This window comes from Hydra vulgaris, chromosome 04 (genome assembly GCF_038396675.1).
Source record: "Hydra vulgaris chromosome 04, alternate assembly HydraT2T_AEP".
Lineage (NCBI taxonomy): Eukaryota > Metazoa > Cnidaria > Hydrozoa > Anthoathecata > Hydridae > Hydra > Hydra vulgaris.
In genome coordinates, this window is record NC_088923.1 from 39,763,535 (window position 1) to 39,780,848 (window position 17,314).

Genomic DNA, 17,314 nt, shown 5'->3' on the forward strand with positions numbered 1-17,314 from the left:
ATACTACTTTGAGTGAGTTTGAAATAGGCTGCGTCTTGCATCTAGATTAGTAGCTCATCAAGTTTGAAGAAAATGTAGTTTGAATATTAGAATTTTTATGTTTTTTAGTTTTCTTTTAAATTTAATAAAGACCTAAAAATCTAAATTTATTTTTTTAAATTAACTCATGTTTTACATTTAAAATTACATTTATGTTAGTAAAGTATTTTTTCAAGATAACACTTTGCAATGTGTTCGAACCTTGTAAAAGTAATAACTCAAGGACGATTTTGTTCTTTAACACGATATTGTTTGTATTAAGCCGAACTCCATTCCACCTGAGGCACCAATTATTATAAATTATTACTATATTTATTAAACACCCACCATATAATACAAGTTAGGTAAATAAAATAACATTAAGGAAAACAAAGTTACAGAATTGGAAATTTCGTTAAACAATCAAAACTTAATTAACGCTCTTTGTGCATGCTCTAGATTATTTTCCGCGGAAAATACAAATGTATATAATACAAAGAAGCACAATGCTGTACTTTATTCAAGCTATCGCAAAGTACTACAAGCTAAACAACTATGCTACCCTAAGAATATAATGGTTACGAAATCATAATGCGAGGTACCTGTGCAAGATCTGTTAAATCATGCAAGTTGTCTACTGCAGTAAGATCAAGCGCAATCTGAAGCTAAAATATCTGGTTGAATTTTTTAGTAAAACATTAATTTTATAATCAAAATGGGGCTTTTGCGGTTTAAAAAGAAGATTTTAAATTGAAAAAATTTTAATTAAGAAGAAAAAGAGCATATATAGAATTAAATAGCATTATTAAGAGACACAATATTACTATTAAGAGACACTTATTGTAACTCATTAAGTTCTCAATTAGAAAAGTTTCCAATTGAGAACTTAACGAGTTACAATATATGTCAACTTATCTAAAACCTTTAAGAGAGTATTCCATTTTGATTACAAAGCTTACTACTTTTCTACTTCTTTTCAAAATTTTTCTTTTTCGTTGCAAACGCACCGTTTTGACTTGCCACGAGAATAATCTTACTAAACACAAATAAAAAACAGTCTTCTATGGAAACCTGCACAACTGAAACAGGAAATGCGCTGAAAATACTTTACAAAAAGCATACTGATTCGAAAAGAGACTATCCTTTCTGGTAGTTTACATTCAATTGCTTCATAAAAGTGAGAATTTTGACTAAAAAGATTAGCAAATGCTCTTTACTCAGCATATTAATAGATTCTGACAATTATAAAAATAAGAAAATTTACTTTTTCTTTTCTGCAGCTTAAAATTGTCTCGTGACAGATGAATAAAAGAATTAGGAGTCGTGTTAAGTACGTGCAGATCAAACTATTTTTCTTCGTTTTCGTGAAAAGGAGCTTTGTTCCTGGCTTTTTTGTGGAAGATTTTCCACTTCCTCATTTTCGCTTGCTGTATTTTGTACAAAATCTGATAAAAAATCATAACATGCTATAATAGTGGCAATCAATTGAGCTTCATTAATGAAGTTGGAAATTATGAATTTTGCAATCTTCATTCATTAAGGAAAATCTCATTTTGTTTAGATTCTTAACAATAGTCTTTCTTAACTTTATCTCATCATTTAAGTTTACTGATTGAAGTGAGAGGTTGAAAAAGTTAATTGCTTTAAGAGCTTTTAACCAAAAAGTTGTCAAGCTGAAAAATTCAAACAACGAATCGATTTTACCTGAGATTTTACTTCATTCAATTGACCAGCAGTTAGAGCAAGATCACAAAGCTTCTGCAAAGATACAAAGATTTCGCAGGGTTTTTTAACCAAATTCTTCCCAGTCTTATCGTGTGCATCTCGTCGGGTTTATAAGGCCTAATAAAGAAACAAACCTTTAAGAGACGTCTTAATCTAGATTTACTATTGAATCCATAAGCTTTTCTTTTTCAAATAAATTCTAGGGTAACATAAAATCCCATTTTAGATTCTACATATTTTTTTCTTATCAATAATAATGATCTAAAGTTTTTACTCCTATAGCATCTAAAAATTACAGCGATCATTTTTTGATTGCTAAAAACAGACAGCTGATCCTGAACTGATCTTTTTTCTGTGACAGGTTCAAATGATTTACTGTAGCTGGCGGCTTTTACTCCAAACAATATTTAGTTATATATTGAAAGCAACTATTGCAATACTTAGTAACACTAACAATGTTGCAACTATTGCAACATTATTGGCGTTACTAAGTATTACTGAGTCCTCTACGTTATACTTGACGTAATACTTGGCGTAATACTTGACGTAATACTTTACGTAATACTTTACGTAATACTTTACGTAATACTTTACGTAATACTTTACGTAATACTTTACGTAATACTTTACGTAATACTTTACGCTTTCTCTGGTAATCTTGTCCTACTGAATTTTCTTTAATTCCATTGCAAAGTTAGCATCTGCTAAAATTTTTCTTTATTTACTTTGCTTGCAATTTTTTTACTACTAGTTTTATTCTCTACCTCTATAAATCTTTTCGTTCCTGTACAGAATTCTATTGTCTTACTAATTGCATGATTCTTATTATAATGTCTTTTGTCTTTTAAACAAGGTCTAAATCTCATTCTAAATGTCGTTGGACGTGTTTTAGTTGCTAAGCTTGAGCCTCTATATTCTCGTTCTGATAATTTCATCTCTTTCTTTTTCCACAAATCTTACCATTGTTATTGGTAAAGTAAGGTATTACTTCTTATTTAACTAATTACAACTCAACTACGCGCGAATTTTCATTCTCCAGAGTTGCACCTTTTCACTGTTACTGTTTCATACTCATAAAACAATGTACATTTGAAAAATATTATGGGCCCGGAAATAAACGCACATCTTCCTTCTTAGAAACTTTTTTTTATTTTAAACATTATTTGACAAAAAAGGTTTATTAATACAAATTTAAATTTAAAAAATCTTTGTTTTTCAGACTTCTAATGAGGCTTGACAAGTAACAAACGATTTACGTGAAGTTATAGTTTTATCGCATGATTTTTTAAAATTTTTACATCGCATATATAAAATTGTTATAACTAGCTGTATAGTAATAAAGGATGCTTCAATAAAGCTAATTATAGAAAACCCCGTTAAAAAAGTAATTATTCCACCAGCAAGACCTAAAAACTCCGCAAAAACGTTATTATTGTGAACTTGGTAAAACAAGTAGCTAAAACTAAGAAAATTAACTGACAATTTCAAGTCACTTTCACACGAATCATTTGAACAATATTTTTGAAGGTTGATGCGTGGCTCATATTTTACTTCAAAACATTCTAATTTACATTTCTGTAAGCATTCAGAGTTACCAGACCTCCAATACGAGTATTGTTGCTTGATGCACAACTTAGTATATGCGTCATCATTACACTTGGGTATTTGGGCGTGTTGTTCTAAAACTGGTCGATCATATTCGACACACATACATTTCCGAGCTATTTCTTCAGAAAGGCAATTTAAATTGCAGAAGTTTTGAGTATATTTTGTTATCAAGGGTTGGCTAAGCGAAAAATTAGAAAATTTTGTTACTTTATCTTTTCGACACATTTTATTTGAACCATATTCTCTATTCATCAATCGTTTCTGAAACGATATTAAATTGTAAAATCCCGACGTTAATAAAAGATCTTCATTTGGCGGAAATAAATATTCCCCTTGATGAGTTATAAAAACTCTTACAGCTGTCGTTTTTAGCTTATCGTTGTATTCGTTTTTTTCGAGCTTCAAATGCAAGTTAAGTCCATGCGAGTAACCAGGAAAGAAAACGCGACGTGTCGTAACTTCATTTCCTTCTATGTTAAAACCACTATTAAAAGCAAAACACAGGCCATATTCCAAATGCCATATTTGGTACCAAGATAATAGGGTAGAGCAATCGTCAACGCCAATCGTGCATGAGACAAGAGTCGAGTTTAAACGATTTCCGAACTCATTAATCAATCGAGAGTTAAAGTTCTTATGTATTATAAATTTGTTAAGGTTGCTATCAAGTTGATCAAGCTTTTCACCAGTAAGACTTATAATGTGTTCTTTAATACTCGAATTTAAAGCATTTTCAATACAAATAACAACAACTGGGAACGTAGGAGATTTTTCGTATAATTCTATTATTTTAACTTCAGGGTTTTCACTTGAATATTCCCTGGTAATTTTGACTAAGTTCACAATACAAAAAACAAAGCAGCACAGTATTACAAAAAACCACATTAGTTTGCCTAGTTTAGTTTTGGGTTTAAAAATCACCAAGCAGCCATGTGCCGAAGTTATACTGGAATGTAATTTTGTTTTTATTGTTTTCATTTTATCTTGAAAATGATTCTCTCTGATACTTAAATTATCATATACTGAAAAGTCTTTATCTATATATGTCTTGTTTATTCTCCTTACCTTCGATGATCGGATTCTTTCTAAAAGATTTAGGTAATCCATTTTCAAGAAATTGACATTGCGTGTTTTATCTACAAATGTTTGTAATTATACAAAAATACTTTATTTTATTACATGCAAAAACGATTTGTACCAATACTTGAAGAAAAAAAAGCAAAAAATCTCAAAACTTTCAGAATTTTAATTTCATTTAAAATATATAACAATAAAACAAATTGTAAATAACTACATTAAAATAAAATCTTTTATGCGAACTACTTTTCTTTGACAATAAAAAACGTTTTTTTTTTATAAAAGCAAACATTTTAATTTTAATTCTCTTTAACAAAATTCATAATTTATAAAAAAGAACCCGCTACGGTAGCTTCAAAGTAAGCTGTTGTAAACAAACACGATTTTCGTTCAAATATTCAGTTTTCATAGACATTGGAAATTGACTAACATATATTTTTAGATTATTTAGTTTTAACTAGTATAAAATGAATATTTAATTATTAGCATAAAATTAACAAAAATAACAACAAAAGAACCTTTTACTCAGACTAAAAAGTAAAAGGTTCTATTGTTTTGAAAAAGTTGATTTGGTCCCAAAAAAGGGCCAAATCGTTTACACAAATATTTAACAAAGAGTGACTGTTAAACTTTAAAATTTGCACAGTTGTTTTATAACAATATAAACTGCAATCTGTGCCAGTTTTACATTAAAAATATCAAAACTTGCAAAAATATTGATTGTTTGCGAGTAAAACTGTGATGAAAGTGGTGATTTTCACAGTCTTACTCGCCTATTCAATCTTTTATTAGTAGGAATCTGAATAAGCAAGACTCTTCCGTGAAGATCATTTTGTATATTAGTAACAAACATTTATTGAAAATTTCAAGAAGTTTGATAAAGTGTTGAAGAAGATATTATTTAAACGGCTTTAACTAAAACAACAAAAAAACACGTTCTGTGAAAAAACTTTAAAAATCAGATATTTATTAACGCAAAACAAAACAGAACTAACTCAATGGGATCCATTATTATAGGGTTTGCTTACTTTGATGTCTTTTTTTTCTCATAGAAACTCTTTTTTTAGACCTCTTTTTAGAATATTAGATGACTATTTACAATGAATATTAATTACAATGAATTAATATTAATAACAAATGAATAATTATTACAACTAATGAATAGCTCAATCTATTATGCCCACTTTTAAATGCATTTTTTCCAAAGAAGTTTCAAGTGAAATATTCAAACCATAAAAAAAATTTCCAATAACATTAATACCATCATTGAAACTTATGATGGCAGAACACACACCGATTTAAGCACTTTTCTGCTACAATAAGTAGATTTGGGACAGCGTGTCCAAATAATTCCATTTTAACACTCATTCACATTTTGCGTTTGGTCATACGGTATTATTCTAGCAAGAGCCTTGACTTAATTCCTGAAAAAAATTTTTTCTTTCAGTTATGCTAAGTGCATAAGGAATACTTGAAAATAAATTGGGAATGAATTGCACTAGAAATAAATTGCAATAGAGGTGTTATAATTAGGGATGTACCGAAGCTGATACTTGGCCGAAGCTACTTTGTCGAAGGCGAAGCTTCGGCAAAAGTCATATGTTCATATGGACCTCGAGCGCTAGCGCACGAGCTTCTTGAAACACTTTTCCAATATTGGTCTATCATCAAACATATGCATAAATAGTTATTATTTTAATTAGAACATAAAATTTGGTATTAGTGTTAAATTTTGTTAAAAAAGATGAATCAGTCGAACTACGAAGTCTATTATTTTCTTAATAATAATTTATTTAATGAAAGTAGGCATATTATAGTTTAAAAATGCAATCTGTTCTCCATGCTCTGGTAATAGTCTGTTTCTTTTTGCTTCAAATATGTTTCCAGTTGTGCTAAATAGACGTTCACTTTTTACGGATGAAGGAGGCGCACACAAAACTTTCTTTGAAAACTTTGACAAATCCAACTTGTAAGTATCTTTATCAGAGGAAGTGTTACGGTATGCACCCCACCCTTTATAAGGACATTCATTCTTTGGCAGTATTGGAAGGCCAAAGTAGAAGTTGACTTCATCGGTGCTGATACATAAAATATAGGTGATAATGTTAGGTTTATATTTTAAAAGTATTAATCTTTAAACAACTAAACAAATTAAAAGAAGACTCTTATTCGTCTTTTGAACTATAAAGAATAAAGAACGAGATAAAAAAAAATTGCTTATTGGTAAATTATAAATAATTTTGGGCATAGGCAATCAAAAATATTTCATAAAATTAAAAAAGTAACATGAAATATAGAAATTGAAATGTAATTCCATTCAATTTATATATTTAATGTATAAGCAACACGTAAATCATAAATAGATTCTTTTTTCTTACCATTTTTCTTTGACTGTTTGAGTTTTTCCCATTGAACTAGTGCTTCTTTTTCTTTTTCTCCGTCCGTCAGAACTTTCTGAATTTTGTAGGGCATACTCATTTGCACCGAATTGGTGGAAGAAGCTATATATGTCCATGCTCATTAGTTTTTTTTTTAATGGAGAACCATGGTCATCAAAATCTGAGTCGGACTCAGGAAGTTTAGATTCTGAAAATGAATTTAATGATCCTTCTGAGTCTGATCCACTACACTTTTGCTACACTGAAGTCAATTTCTTTTGCTTGTTGTAAATGAGACTCAGAACAAAATTGGTAGAAGTCTAGATAGAGTATTTCTTTAAACCTATTATGATTCGTTTCTTCAACAAACTTTAACTTGAAACGAGGATCAAGCATTATTGCAACTTTCAAATCAACATTATCCTTGTATTTTTGAAAACGACAGTTAAAATTTTTCTTAAGTTTATAAACAACAGTTTTGATTTCAGTTGTCGTGTCACAAGCATAGTCAAGAAACTTTTCCATTGCATAGATAAATGGTATAGTCTCTGATGTACATGCAGTTTCTTTACTCATTTCTTTTGTAGCACTTTCGAAGTGTTTTAATATGCAAACAAGCATTTCAGCAAGTTGCCATTGATTTTCCGTAGGATTCTTTGCATTTGTTTGAGTTCTGGTAATGCAATACAATGCAATAGCTTTTTTCTGCTCAATGAACCTCTCAAGCATATAGTATGTTGAATTCCATCTTGTGGAAACATCTTGAAATATTTTGTGCTCTGGCAATTTTAGTTGAATTTGAATTTCCTTTAATTTAGTCACAGCACTGGATGAGTGGTGGAAATGTCCTGCAAATGCTCGAAAAACAGCAATTGCATCACTTGTTGTTCCTTGTTCTCTAAAGATCTTTTTCTGAATACAAAGTTGTAATGTATGTATCAGACATGGCAGATGCTTATCGCCCAAATTTGACTCTTTAATAGCAGCCATTAAATTGGCTGCATTATCAGTTAAAACTGACTGTGTGTAACTTGTAAACATATCATTTCTACAATAAGCTTGGTAATAACTTGAGCCTTTGGATTGTCAAGTTGGCACAGTTCTTTTCTTTGCAAATTCTCCCGCAGAGAGACCTGAAACAAATTCAACGAATAAAAATTATTATTTAGTAACTAACAATGACCAGTGACGGATCTAAGTGATAGAAGTATGTATCATTCCCCCTCATTTTGACAAGACTTGCCCCGATCCCGTCACAACATCTTGAATTCTGAATAGTAAATGAATTTAGTTACAGTTATCTGAGTTACCTGTTTGGATGCTCTTTGAAAAAAAGGTATTGAGTTATTAGACACATGTGAGCATCCCTGCGCTTCATATGTGGCTGTGCTGGTAATGATTTGCACTGATTCAACAGAGCTTGTTTTATCTGAGCATATTGTTTGAGTAGTGCAAAATTGTTTTACAGATTTTTTGATCTGGTGAAGATTCGTGGTTAACAGTCTTCGTCTGAGAAAGCATCATGCTATGTATATTGTAATGCATTTTTTTCAGATGGTTTTGTAAATTCGTTGTTGACGTTGCTTTGCCAACATCCTCATCACTCACTTTGAAATAATTCCATTAGGGATTTTTACGTCGCGATGAGGTAGCCATAATGCGCTAATGGATAACTAAAAGTTATAATAGCAATTCTGAAAATTGAAATATGAAGTTTAATTAGTTTCTTACCTTTAATAATATTTACTGAAATAAACAATATTCATATTCAAATTAAAAAATAATTTGAAATAGTAAATAGCCAATTAACCTATATTTGTAGGGAAGGTATATTTACTTTTACTAATGATCCAGCGTACAAATTCAAAAATCAAACGCAATTGATTTAAATTTCAATTGAGTTTTTCTGCGTATTATTTTATGACATAATCATTGTAAAACAAACTTTCATTTGCACGAAAAAATTTTAAATAAAATTTATTTTGTGCTTTAAAATTAACTTATTTGTATAGTTTTTTTAAAAATTTCAAGAATCTCTCAACTTTCGTGCGCTATGTTTTTTATGACATAAAAACCGGAGGTTTTAGTAACAGCTAAGTAATTTCAAATACTAGATTTTTTTCCGAATTTAATTTTAAATTATAAATTAATGTTTAAAAATATATAATTTAATATAACTCGGTTTTTAGAAATTATTAATTAAATGTTAGAAAAAGTTAATTTAAACTATTTTTCAATATTTTACGACTACCTAACAGTGCCGTCTTAACGCATAGGCTAGGTAGGCTGCAGCCTAGGGCCCCCGATTTTTAGGGGCCCCCAAAATGTGTCTGGATTTTTTTTCAAATTTATATAAATATAAAATTATATTTCTAAATTTTCTGAAGAAATCATAGTTTGGGGGCCCCTCGGAAATAATTTTTTTCTTGATAAGATTTTTTTAAATTATTTTTAGAAAAGTATCAGTTTTTCAGTTTGGGGGCTCCCTAGGGAATTTTTTTTTCTTGATAAGCAAAAATGCATGCATGCGTCCGAAAATAAACATAAATTTTCCGATAAGAAGTGTTAAATACAAGCACTTAAAATATCCCATTAGATTAAATTTGAAATTGCTGTGATCAACTTAAAACATCTGTTTTGAAAAAAAGTCATTTAACATGTCTAATCGGACTTATCAAAGTGGTGCTGCAAAGAGGAAAAAAGCCGCTAAAGCAAAAGAAGACATTTCAAAATATCTTCCTTTGACATCATTTCTTTTGGTACAAAAGTCAAAGCCTGTTGTCTCCGAAGATGTATTTCTTTGTCCAACTTCAAATTTCGTAAGCATTGATAGTGCTTTGTTGCCAAATGAAACTCTAGAAATTCAACAGGAACTGGAACCAGAACAGGAGCCAGAACCAGAGCAGGAGCCAGAACCAGAGCAAGAGTCAGAACCAGCACAGGTGCCAGAATCAAGTCAAATTAAAACTTATCCAAACGCAACAACAAAAACTACTCAAGAAACTGACCCAGCATTGTGGCATCAGTTATCCCAAGAAGCTCAATCATTTTGGATTTCTAATGGCCCGTCCATGTGCCAGAACAATGATGGGAGCTTCAAAAATTCGGAAAGGTTGAGTTGCGGACAAAAAAAGTACTTATCAAAATCTTGCTTTAGACGTGAACTACACAATGGCGAATTTGTCAATCGTGAATGGCTATTATACTCACCTTCAACAGGTTCTGTTTTTTGCTTTGCTTGTACTTTATTCTCCAGCAAACACTCTAATTTTTCCACAACTGGATTTGATTACTGGAAAAATGCCTTAAAATGTATATCTGGACACGAGAATGGTTCTGAACATCACAAAAATATGCTTAATTACTCCAGTCGGCAGAGAGAAAGTGGCCAGCTTGACTCTGTATTAATAAAACAGTTACACAACGAACAATTGTACAGGCAAAATGTGCTGAAAAGAATTGTTGCAGTTGTAAAGTTCTTGTCATCAAGAGGATTGCCATTTCGTGGAAACAATGAAACCATTGGTTCAGAGCAAAATGGTAATTATTTAGGAACTCTTGAGTTACTTAGCCAGTTTGAGCCATTCCTACATGAACACATGAAAAAACATGGAAATTCTGGAAAAGGTAATACTTCATACCTCTCCGCCAATATCTGTGAGGAGTTTATATGCCTAATGGGAAATAAAGTTTTGAGCGAAATAATTTCTGAATTAAAAAAAGCAAAATACTACTCAATCAGCGTTGACTCAACTCCAGACTTGTCACATGTAGATCAATTAACTTTTACAGTTCGATATGTTAAAGACTTGGCACCAGTTGAGCGTTTTTTGCAATTTGTTCCCATTCACGGGCATGGAGCTGAACATTTAGAAACAGTGGTTTTGAATTTTTTACAAGAAAATGAAATTTCAATATCTGACTGTCGTGGGCAGTCATACGATAATGCATCAAATATGGCAGGACAGTACTCAGGCCTACAAAAGAGGATTAAAGACAAAAGTGAATCAGCATTGTTTATTCCTTGTGCTGGACATTCTTTAAATCTGGTTGGCAACAGTGCAGCTGGATGTTGTTTAGAAGCAATTATTATTTTTGACTTATTATTTTTGTTCAATGCCTCTACAACTTTTTTTCTGCATCAACTCATCGTTGGCAAGTGCTTCTGTCTTTTGTTGGCAAAGGCAAAAAAATTGTCAAACAGCTTTCTGGAACTCGATGGTCAGCACGTGCAAATGCTGTGACTTGTCTGCATGACAGTTATGATGAGATTAAAAAAGCACTTGAATTTTTGATCAAGGACATAAGTCAGTCAAAAGAAACTCAAAATGATGCTCAAAACCTCATCACGAAAATGAACACTTTTGAGATTGTTTTTCTGACAATTTTCTGGAATGATATTCTTTGTCATTTTAATGAAACATCGAAGATTTTACAGAAAAAAAATTTAAACCTGGATGTTGCAGTTCGGATTCAAAAGTCATTGTTGCATTTCATTAAAGATTTGAGGAGTCAATTTGAGAATTACCAGGAAAAAGTCAAAATCTTGCTTCCAAACACTGACTACAGAGATTCTTCAAAAAGAACAAAAAAAAGAAGCCGACGTATGGCCTTCTTTGATGGTGAGGCTGAAGAATTGGAATTTCAGGGAAGTTATAAATTCAAAATTGAAACATACCTTCCTGTTATTGATTCACTAACATCAAATTTAGAAAAAAGAACATCAGCATATGAGAAGATCAATGACAATTTCGGATTTCTAGTAAACATTCAAACAATTGCCAATGTTGAACTAAAAGACCATTGTTCAAACCTAGCACAAATTTATAAGAAGGACATAAATGAAAATTAACTTTTTTTTGAGTGCCAGCAATTTAAATATTATATTTCAAAAGATGAACATTCATTTACAGAATTTTACTCAACATTAAAAAGAGACCACTTGGAATCAACTTTTCCAAATATTGAAATTTCCCTTAGAATTTTTCTGTCAATGATGGTCTCAAATTGCACTGGCGAGCGATCATTTTCAAAACTAAAACTTTTAAAAAATGAACTCCGCTCAACCATGCTGCAAGAAAGATTGAACTGTTTGTCGTTAATGTCAATTAAATCAGATGTTCTTTTAACCATTGATTTTGATGATATTATTAAAGAATTTTCAAGAAAAAAATCACGTAAACGTCACATGTAAATTTTATCATTGCTTTAATAAATGTTTCCTATTTTAGTATTTGATTTAATTTTTTTACTAAGGAAAAAGGGGGCCCCCAAATTAAGTCTAGCCTAGGGCCCCCGATGGCCTTAAGACGGCCCTGCTACCTAATGCATCTATAATTTTTGTTACTAAGGTCGAGTGATCATAATTTTATTTGATTTAAATTAGCAACAAATTTTAGCTGAAGAAAATATTTGGGTTATTAAATTTAATGAAATAAAGTTTACTATAACGTAACAGTTTAAATCAGTTTTTATTTAGTGAATATAAAAATCAAAATAAAAAATCTATGTGTTTCAACTAAAGTAACTTTTTTTTTATTGTTCTCGTTCCGTTTTTTGCCACCCTAAACAACTTTTCGCCCTTGTGTTGCGCACAACCTTGCCACAACCCAAGACCAGGAGCTGGTTTCATTTTTATCATATTTGGTTTGTCACAGTATACTGTGACGTACCAAAAAATATTTTTACGTAATTAAAGATTCCAGGCTATAGCTTAGAAAATTAAAAAATTTCGCCGAAGTCAATAATTCGGCAAAAAAAAACCTGGCTTCGGCCGCAGCTGAAGCTTCGGCAAAAATGCCGAAGCTTCGGCGTGCAGAAGCCGAAGCCGAAGCTTCGGTTCATCCCTAGTTATAATTCCATAACATGTTTGCTAAGAGCGTTGCTAAGAGTAAAAATTTATTCCAACATTAGGATAAATTGAACTTTAAATTGTTTTTTTTTTCTAAATTTTGATGACAAATTAAGATTCTGTAATAAATTTTGATCTTAAAGCAATTAAAACAGAAAAATCAAAAATTTTAAGATTTTCACCTTTTTAACTGAAATTTTATAACTTTAAACTTTGCTTAATTTATTTTTCGTTTTTATTATATCTTTATATAATTTAGCGGCAATTCCCGCTACATTTTTATTTAATGCTGATTATATTGTGCAAAGCCCATTAGTAAATTGATTTTTTTTTTTTTTTTTTTTTTTAGTATTGTATTTGCCGATTGAAAATAATTTACACTCGTAATATATAAAAACAAATATTTACATGACTGGGGCTTGAAGAAGACAAAATTCATCTTATCATTAAGCCCCCCCCCAAAAAAATGCATATTCATCAAATAAAATGTTTTAACAAAATGCAAAAAATAAAATATATAACGTTTAAAATATTTAGTAATTCAAAGAGTATTTATATTTAAGAACTGATTAGTAAAATAAGATGATATATAAGTATTAATATTACAAGAATAATTTACAATAACTTTTTTTAATAAAAATTGAAATTATAAAATTTTACAATATTTTTAGTAATTAGTATTTCAAATAATAAAACTTAAAAAAATCGTTTGTAAATTCAAAACTTATAAGATAAGAAATACATTTACAATAGCAGACTATTGTTTAGAATATTAAATATAATATTAAAGAGTAATTAGTAGGTTAATTTTTGTTTTTGTTTGCTAGTTTAAAAAGCTTTTTAGAAGAACTTTAATTCATTTTCATGTATCATCAGTAATTGCTTAAGTTTTGTTTTAAACTGGTTTAAAGAATAATTAGATTTCAGCTCATTATTTAATATTGTATTCCACAGCTTAGGACCTCGGTTAGCAATTGAGAATTTGGTTGCTGAATAATGTGTTTTGGATTGAATGTAATTGTTTTTTGAAAATCTGGTAGGGTATATGTGGTTTATTTTTCAAAAAGTGAATTAAATAACATTGGTGATATTTTTTTATCAAGTTTAAACATGAAGATAAGAATATGGTAAAGGTTTAGTTTATATACATTTAGAATATTAAGTTTATTAAATAATGTTTGAGTGTGAAAGAAACGGTCTACGTTTGTAATTATCCTTATAGCCTGTTTTTGTTTACTAAACAGTTTTTTTACTTTTGTTGCGTTTGTGCTGCACCAAGCAACGTTTGCATAATTTAAGTAGCAATGAATTAAAGAAAAATATAAGTTTTTTAAACAAGATAGATTTAAAAACTGCTTGGCTTTATACAAAACACCTATATTTTTTGATATTTTATTTTCAATTAGACCTATGTGGTCCCTCCAGGTTAAATTTTCATCCAGAACCACACCTAAAAATTTTATTGATTGCTCTCTTTTTAATAATGCGTTATCAATAAAAAGATCAGGAAGTTTTAATGGAATATCTTGTTTTTTATGAAGACGATGGAACAAAGTGTATTTGGATTTATTGATGTTCAAAGATAGTTTGTTTGATTTGAACCATTGGGTTAATTTTTCAAGTTCTTTGTTTACTGTTTGAAATAATTTACTGATATCTTTACTAGAATAAAACAAGTTTGTATCATCTGCAAACAAAATTAAGTTTAAAATGTTAGAAAATTTATATAAGTCGTTAATATAAACGAGAAATAAAAGTGGTCCTAAAATTGATCCTTGAGGAACACCACAGGTGATTGACTTATATTCCGTTTTTCCGCTATCATATGAAATAAACTGCTTTCTATTAGACAAGTAACTATCAAACCAGGACAAATTAGTATTTATTATACCATAACTTTTCAGTTTGGATAGAAGGATTTGATGATTGACAGTGTCAAAAGCTTTACTTAAATCGATAAATACACCTAGGGTATACTTGTCTTCATCAAACCCTTTAAATATATCATGAACAAGGTGAGTGATTGCATGATCAGTTGAATGACCAGATTTAAATCCAAACTGTTTATGAAAAAGAATATTATTAACATTTAAAAAGGAATATAGTCTATTATACATAACCCGCTCTAATATTTTAGAAAAACAAGAAAGAATTGAGATTGGTCTATAATTCGTAACATCGGAAGGATCACCTGATTTTAACACTGGAATGACTTTTGCAATTTTTAGGTTATCTGGAAAAACGCCTTGTTTTAGAGATAAATTAAAAATATGTAGTAATGGAATTGTAATTTGTTTTATTGATTTGATAATGACATTACTACTTATATCATCAAATCCTAAACTTTTATTGGGTTTTAATAAAGAGACTGCGTCTAGTAATTCTTTTTCTGTAAGTTTATAATTAGACATAACATTAAGGTTGGTTGAGGTTAAGTACGAACTAAAGTGTGATTGAGTAGTTGCTATATTAGATGATAAAGTAGGACCTATATTTACAAAAAACTGGTTAAGTGTTTCAGCGACTAAGGATTTATTTACAATTTGTTTGTTATTAAATTTAAGATTTAGAGGAAGTAAATTTCTGTATAAGCTTTTACATTACAATAAGCTTTTAGATTACATTGTGCAAAGCTCATTAGTAAATTATATTTTACGTATATTAAACTTTTTGTTCTTTTTGTCAAATAAGTTTTTTACTACCTAAAAAAAATTTGTTGTTCAAAAAATGCTTTGAATTTCTTCCAACCTGGCACTGTAAACGAATAAAGCAGCTCACACCTACATTTTATGCACTATTGGTGTAGTGGTAGAGCACTCGCTTCATAAGCGAGAAGTTCCGAGTTCGATCCTCACTAAGTCCCTTGTAATACCGCATTCAACTTCTTTCTCCGCGCAGCGGGCTTGTCTGTCAAGTTTTGTGTTTCGGAGTTATAGAGTTGAGAGAGGGTTAAAGTAGCCTCCTCAACTCTAGTGGCCTTCTCAGCCTTGAAGAGGTGGAATTAACATTAAAAAAAAAATACACACGTTTATTTTAATTTTAAGTTCAACATTAAATAACCATTACTAAAATTTTAATGATGCAAGCATAACAATCTTTTTATGACTTTAAAATGGAGAGCAAAATAAAATATAATTGAGTATCAACTACCCCACCACCCCTTCTCTCTCCTCGCACACACTGTGCTTATGTTATGTATAAGAGTTCTGTTTAATTATAATTCAAATAATTAAAAGATCAGTCTGCAGCTATAGCATTCAATGGCTTTTCCGTTAACTTATCGGATTGAAGCTCAACAATCCTATGATTTAATGAATTCAATTTTTAAAGATTAAATCCGTAAATATATCTCCAATTAATTATAGTGTAATTATATAATTACCAAATAAGCGTAATTATATAATTACACCTAATTGGTAATTACATTGCACTAAACTACGAACGTTAAAAACGTAAAAGTTGTCTGAAAAAGTTTATGTGTCACTTATATTTCATAGCTCCTTTATTTGGTAAGTACCTAAAGAAACTGAAGTTAAATAAATTGGTTTGTAATATAATGAGATCTTTAGCAGCTTGGCTAAACGACAGTGATAAATTAGAGCCTTAACAAAAGTAAAAAACTTCGACAAACAGAGGCGGTTTTAAGTGCTGCGCTTAACTTGTTTCTCTACTCAGCGGCCTTGTTTAATAACGTTTGTGTTTCGGAGTTTAGAGGAGAGTTAATATAATAAAAATAATAATAATATAAATAATAATAACAATAATAATAATAATAATAAAATAAATATGAGTAGCTTCATTGAATAATTTGAAATCTTGGGAAAGTGAGCTCAGCAAAAATAAAAAATAAAAAATGAAAAAGGACATGGAACTTAGAAGATTTTTAGCGGAGGCATTGACTCTTGAAAATCTTTGTAGTTTGGCCTTACTACAAATATGCAACAATTAGAGTTGTACCGGGTATTATAGAGGTGTACCGGGTATTATAGAGGTGTACCGGGTTTTACCTATCTAGCTGTTGTTCTTCGTATATAAGTTTGAGTTATTGTGGCATTTGACACAGTAGCTTGAATTTTAATCCCCTCCTGATTCCTGAAAAACTGATTATGGGCTTCAGTATCCAAATAAAGTGCATGTGTGGGGAAGGGGGAAGCCAAAATAAAATACTTGTTTTGGTTCTAAATGCTTCCCAAATGTCAGCGAGTTATCAATTCTATCGCTTTTGTTAACTTTGAAAAAATTACAAGTAAGTTAATTTTATCAAAAAGTAAATTACTTAAGTAATTTTAAACGTTTAATGTAAATTTACATTTCCTTATAAGTAATATTTTTTTTGAAACAACTTTTACTTTATTATGTAAGTTTTTTTACTTTCAAAAGTAAGTTATGTGAAAAAAAATTACATCAAAAGTAATTTACTTTTACATGTAAAAGTAAGTCACATGAAAAAGCTGTTCACTTTTATATTTTAAAAGTGAATTACTTTTGAATATTACATTACATAATATAAAAGTTCCTCAAACTGTAATTTACATTTACCTATAAAAGTAACTAACAAAAAAAAAATTAAAATTAAAAAAAACCTAAATGTGAAAATAAATTACATAAAAGTAATATACTGCTAAATGTAAATTAAATTTACAAATAAAATAATATT

At 29.9% G+C, this 17,314-nt stretch overlaps 3 protein-coding genes across 3 annotated transcripts; 1 reads left to right on the forward strand and 2 right to left on the reverse strand.

Moving 5' to 3' along the window:
• Positions 1-1,082: 1,082 nt before the first annotated feature.
• LOC105843177 (amiloride-sensitive sodium channel subunit alpha-like) lies at positions 1,083-4,575 on the reverse strand. The gene has a single exon (XM_065796329.1). It carries the CDS (start codon positions 4,456-4,458, stop codon positions 2,959-2,961), a length of 1,500 nt encoding a protein of 499 aa, XP_065652401.1. The 5' UTR covers positions 4,459-4,575; the 3' UTR covers positions 1,083-2,958.
• A 2,477-nt stretch (positions 4,576-7,052) lies between these two features.
• Positions 7,053-7,847, reverse strand: LOC136079403 (zinc finger BED domain-containing protein 4-like). The gene has a single exon (XM_065795139.1). It carries the CDS (start codon positions 7,845-7,847, stop codon positions 7,053-7,055), a length of 795 nt encoding a protein of 264 aa, XP_065651211.1.
• Positions 7,848-9,463: 1,616 nt separating this feature from the next.
• LOC136079404 (zinc finger MYM-type protein 1-like) lies at positions 9,464-11,658 on the forward strand. Its single transcript, XM_065795140.1, has 2 exons — positions 9,464-10,855; positions 11,011-11,658. Exons 1-2 carry the CDS (start codon positions 9,464-9,466, stop codon positions 11,656-11,658), a joined length of 2,040 nt encoding a protein of 679 aa, XP_065651212.1.
• Positions 11,659-17,314: the final 5,656 nt, after the last annotated feature.

What these genes read in the sequence shown, in the direction of transcription:
- LOC136079403 (XM_065795139.1), bottom strand. Translation starts at nt 7,847, where the DNA reads ATGTTTACAAGTTACACACAGTCAGTTTTAACTGATAATGCAGCCAAT.
- LOC136079404 (XM_065795140.1), top strand. Translation starts at nt 9,464, where the DNA reads ATGTCTAATCGGACTTATCAAAGTGGTGCTGCAAAGAGGAAAAAAGCC. An exon ending in CTGGACATTCTTTAAATCTG is followed by an intron (nt 10,856 to 11,010) that starts GTTGGCAACAGT and finishes ATTGTCAAACAG; the next exon opens with CTTTCTGGAACTCGATGGTC.
- LOC105843177 (XM_065796329.1), bottom strand. Translation starts at nt 4,458, where the DNA reads ATGGATTACCTAAATCTTTTAGAAAGAATCCGATCATCGAAGGTAAGG.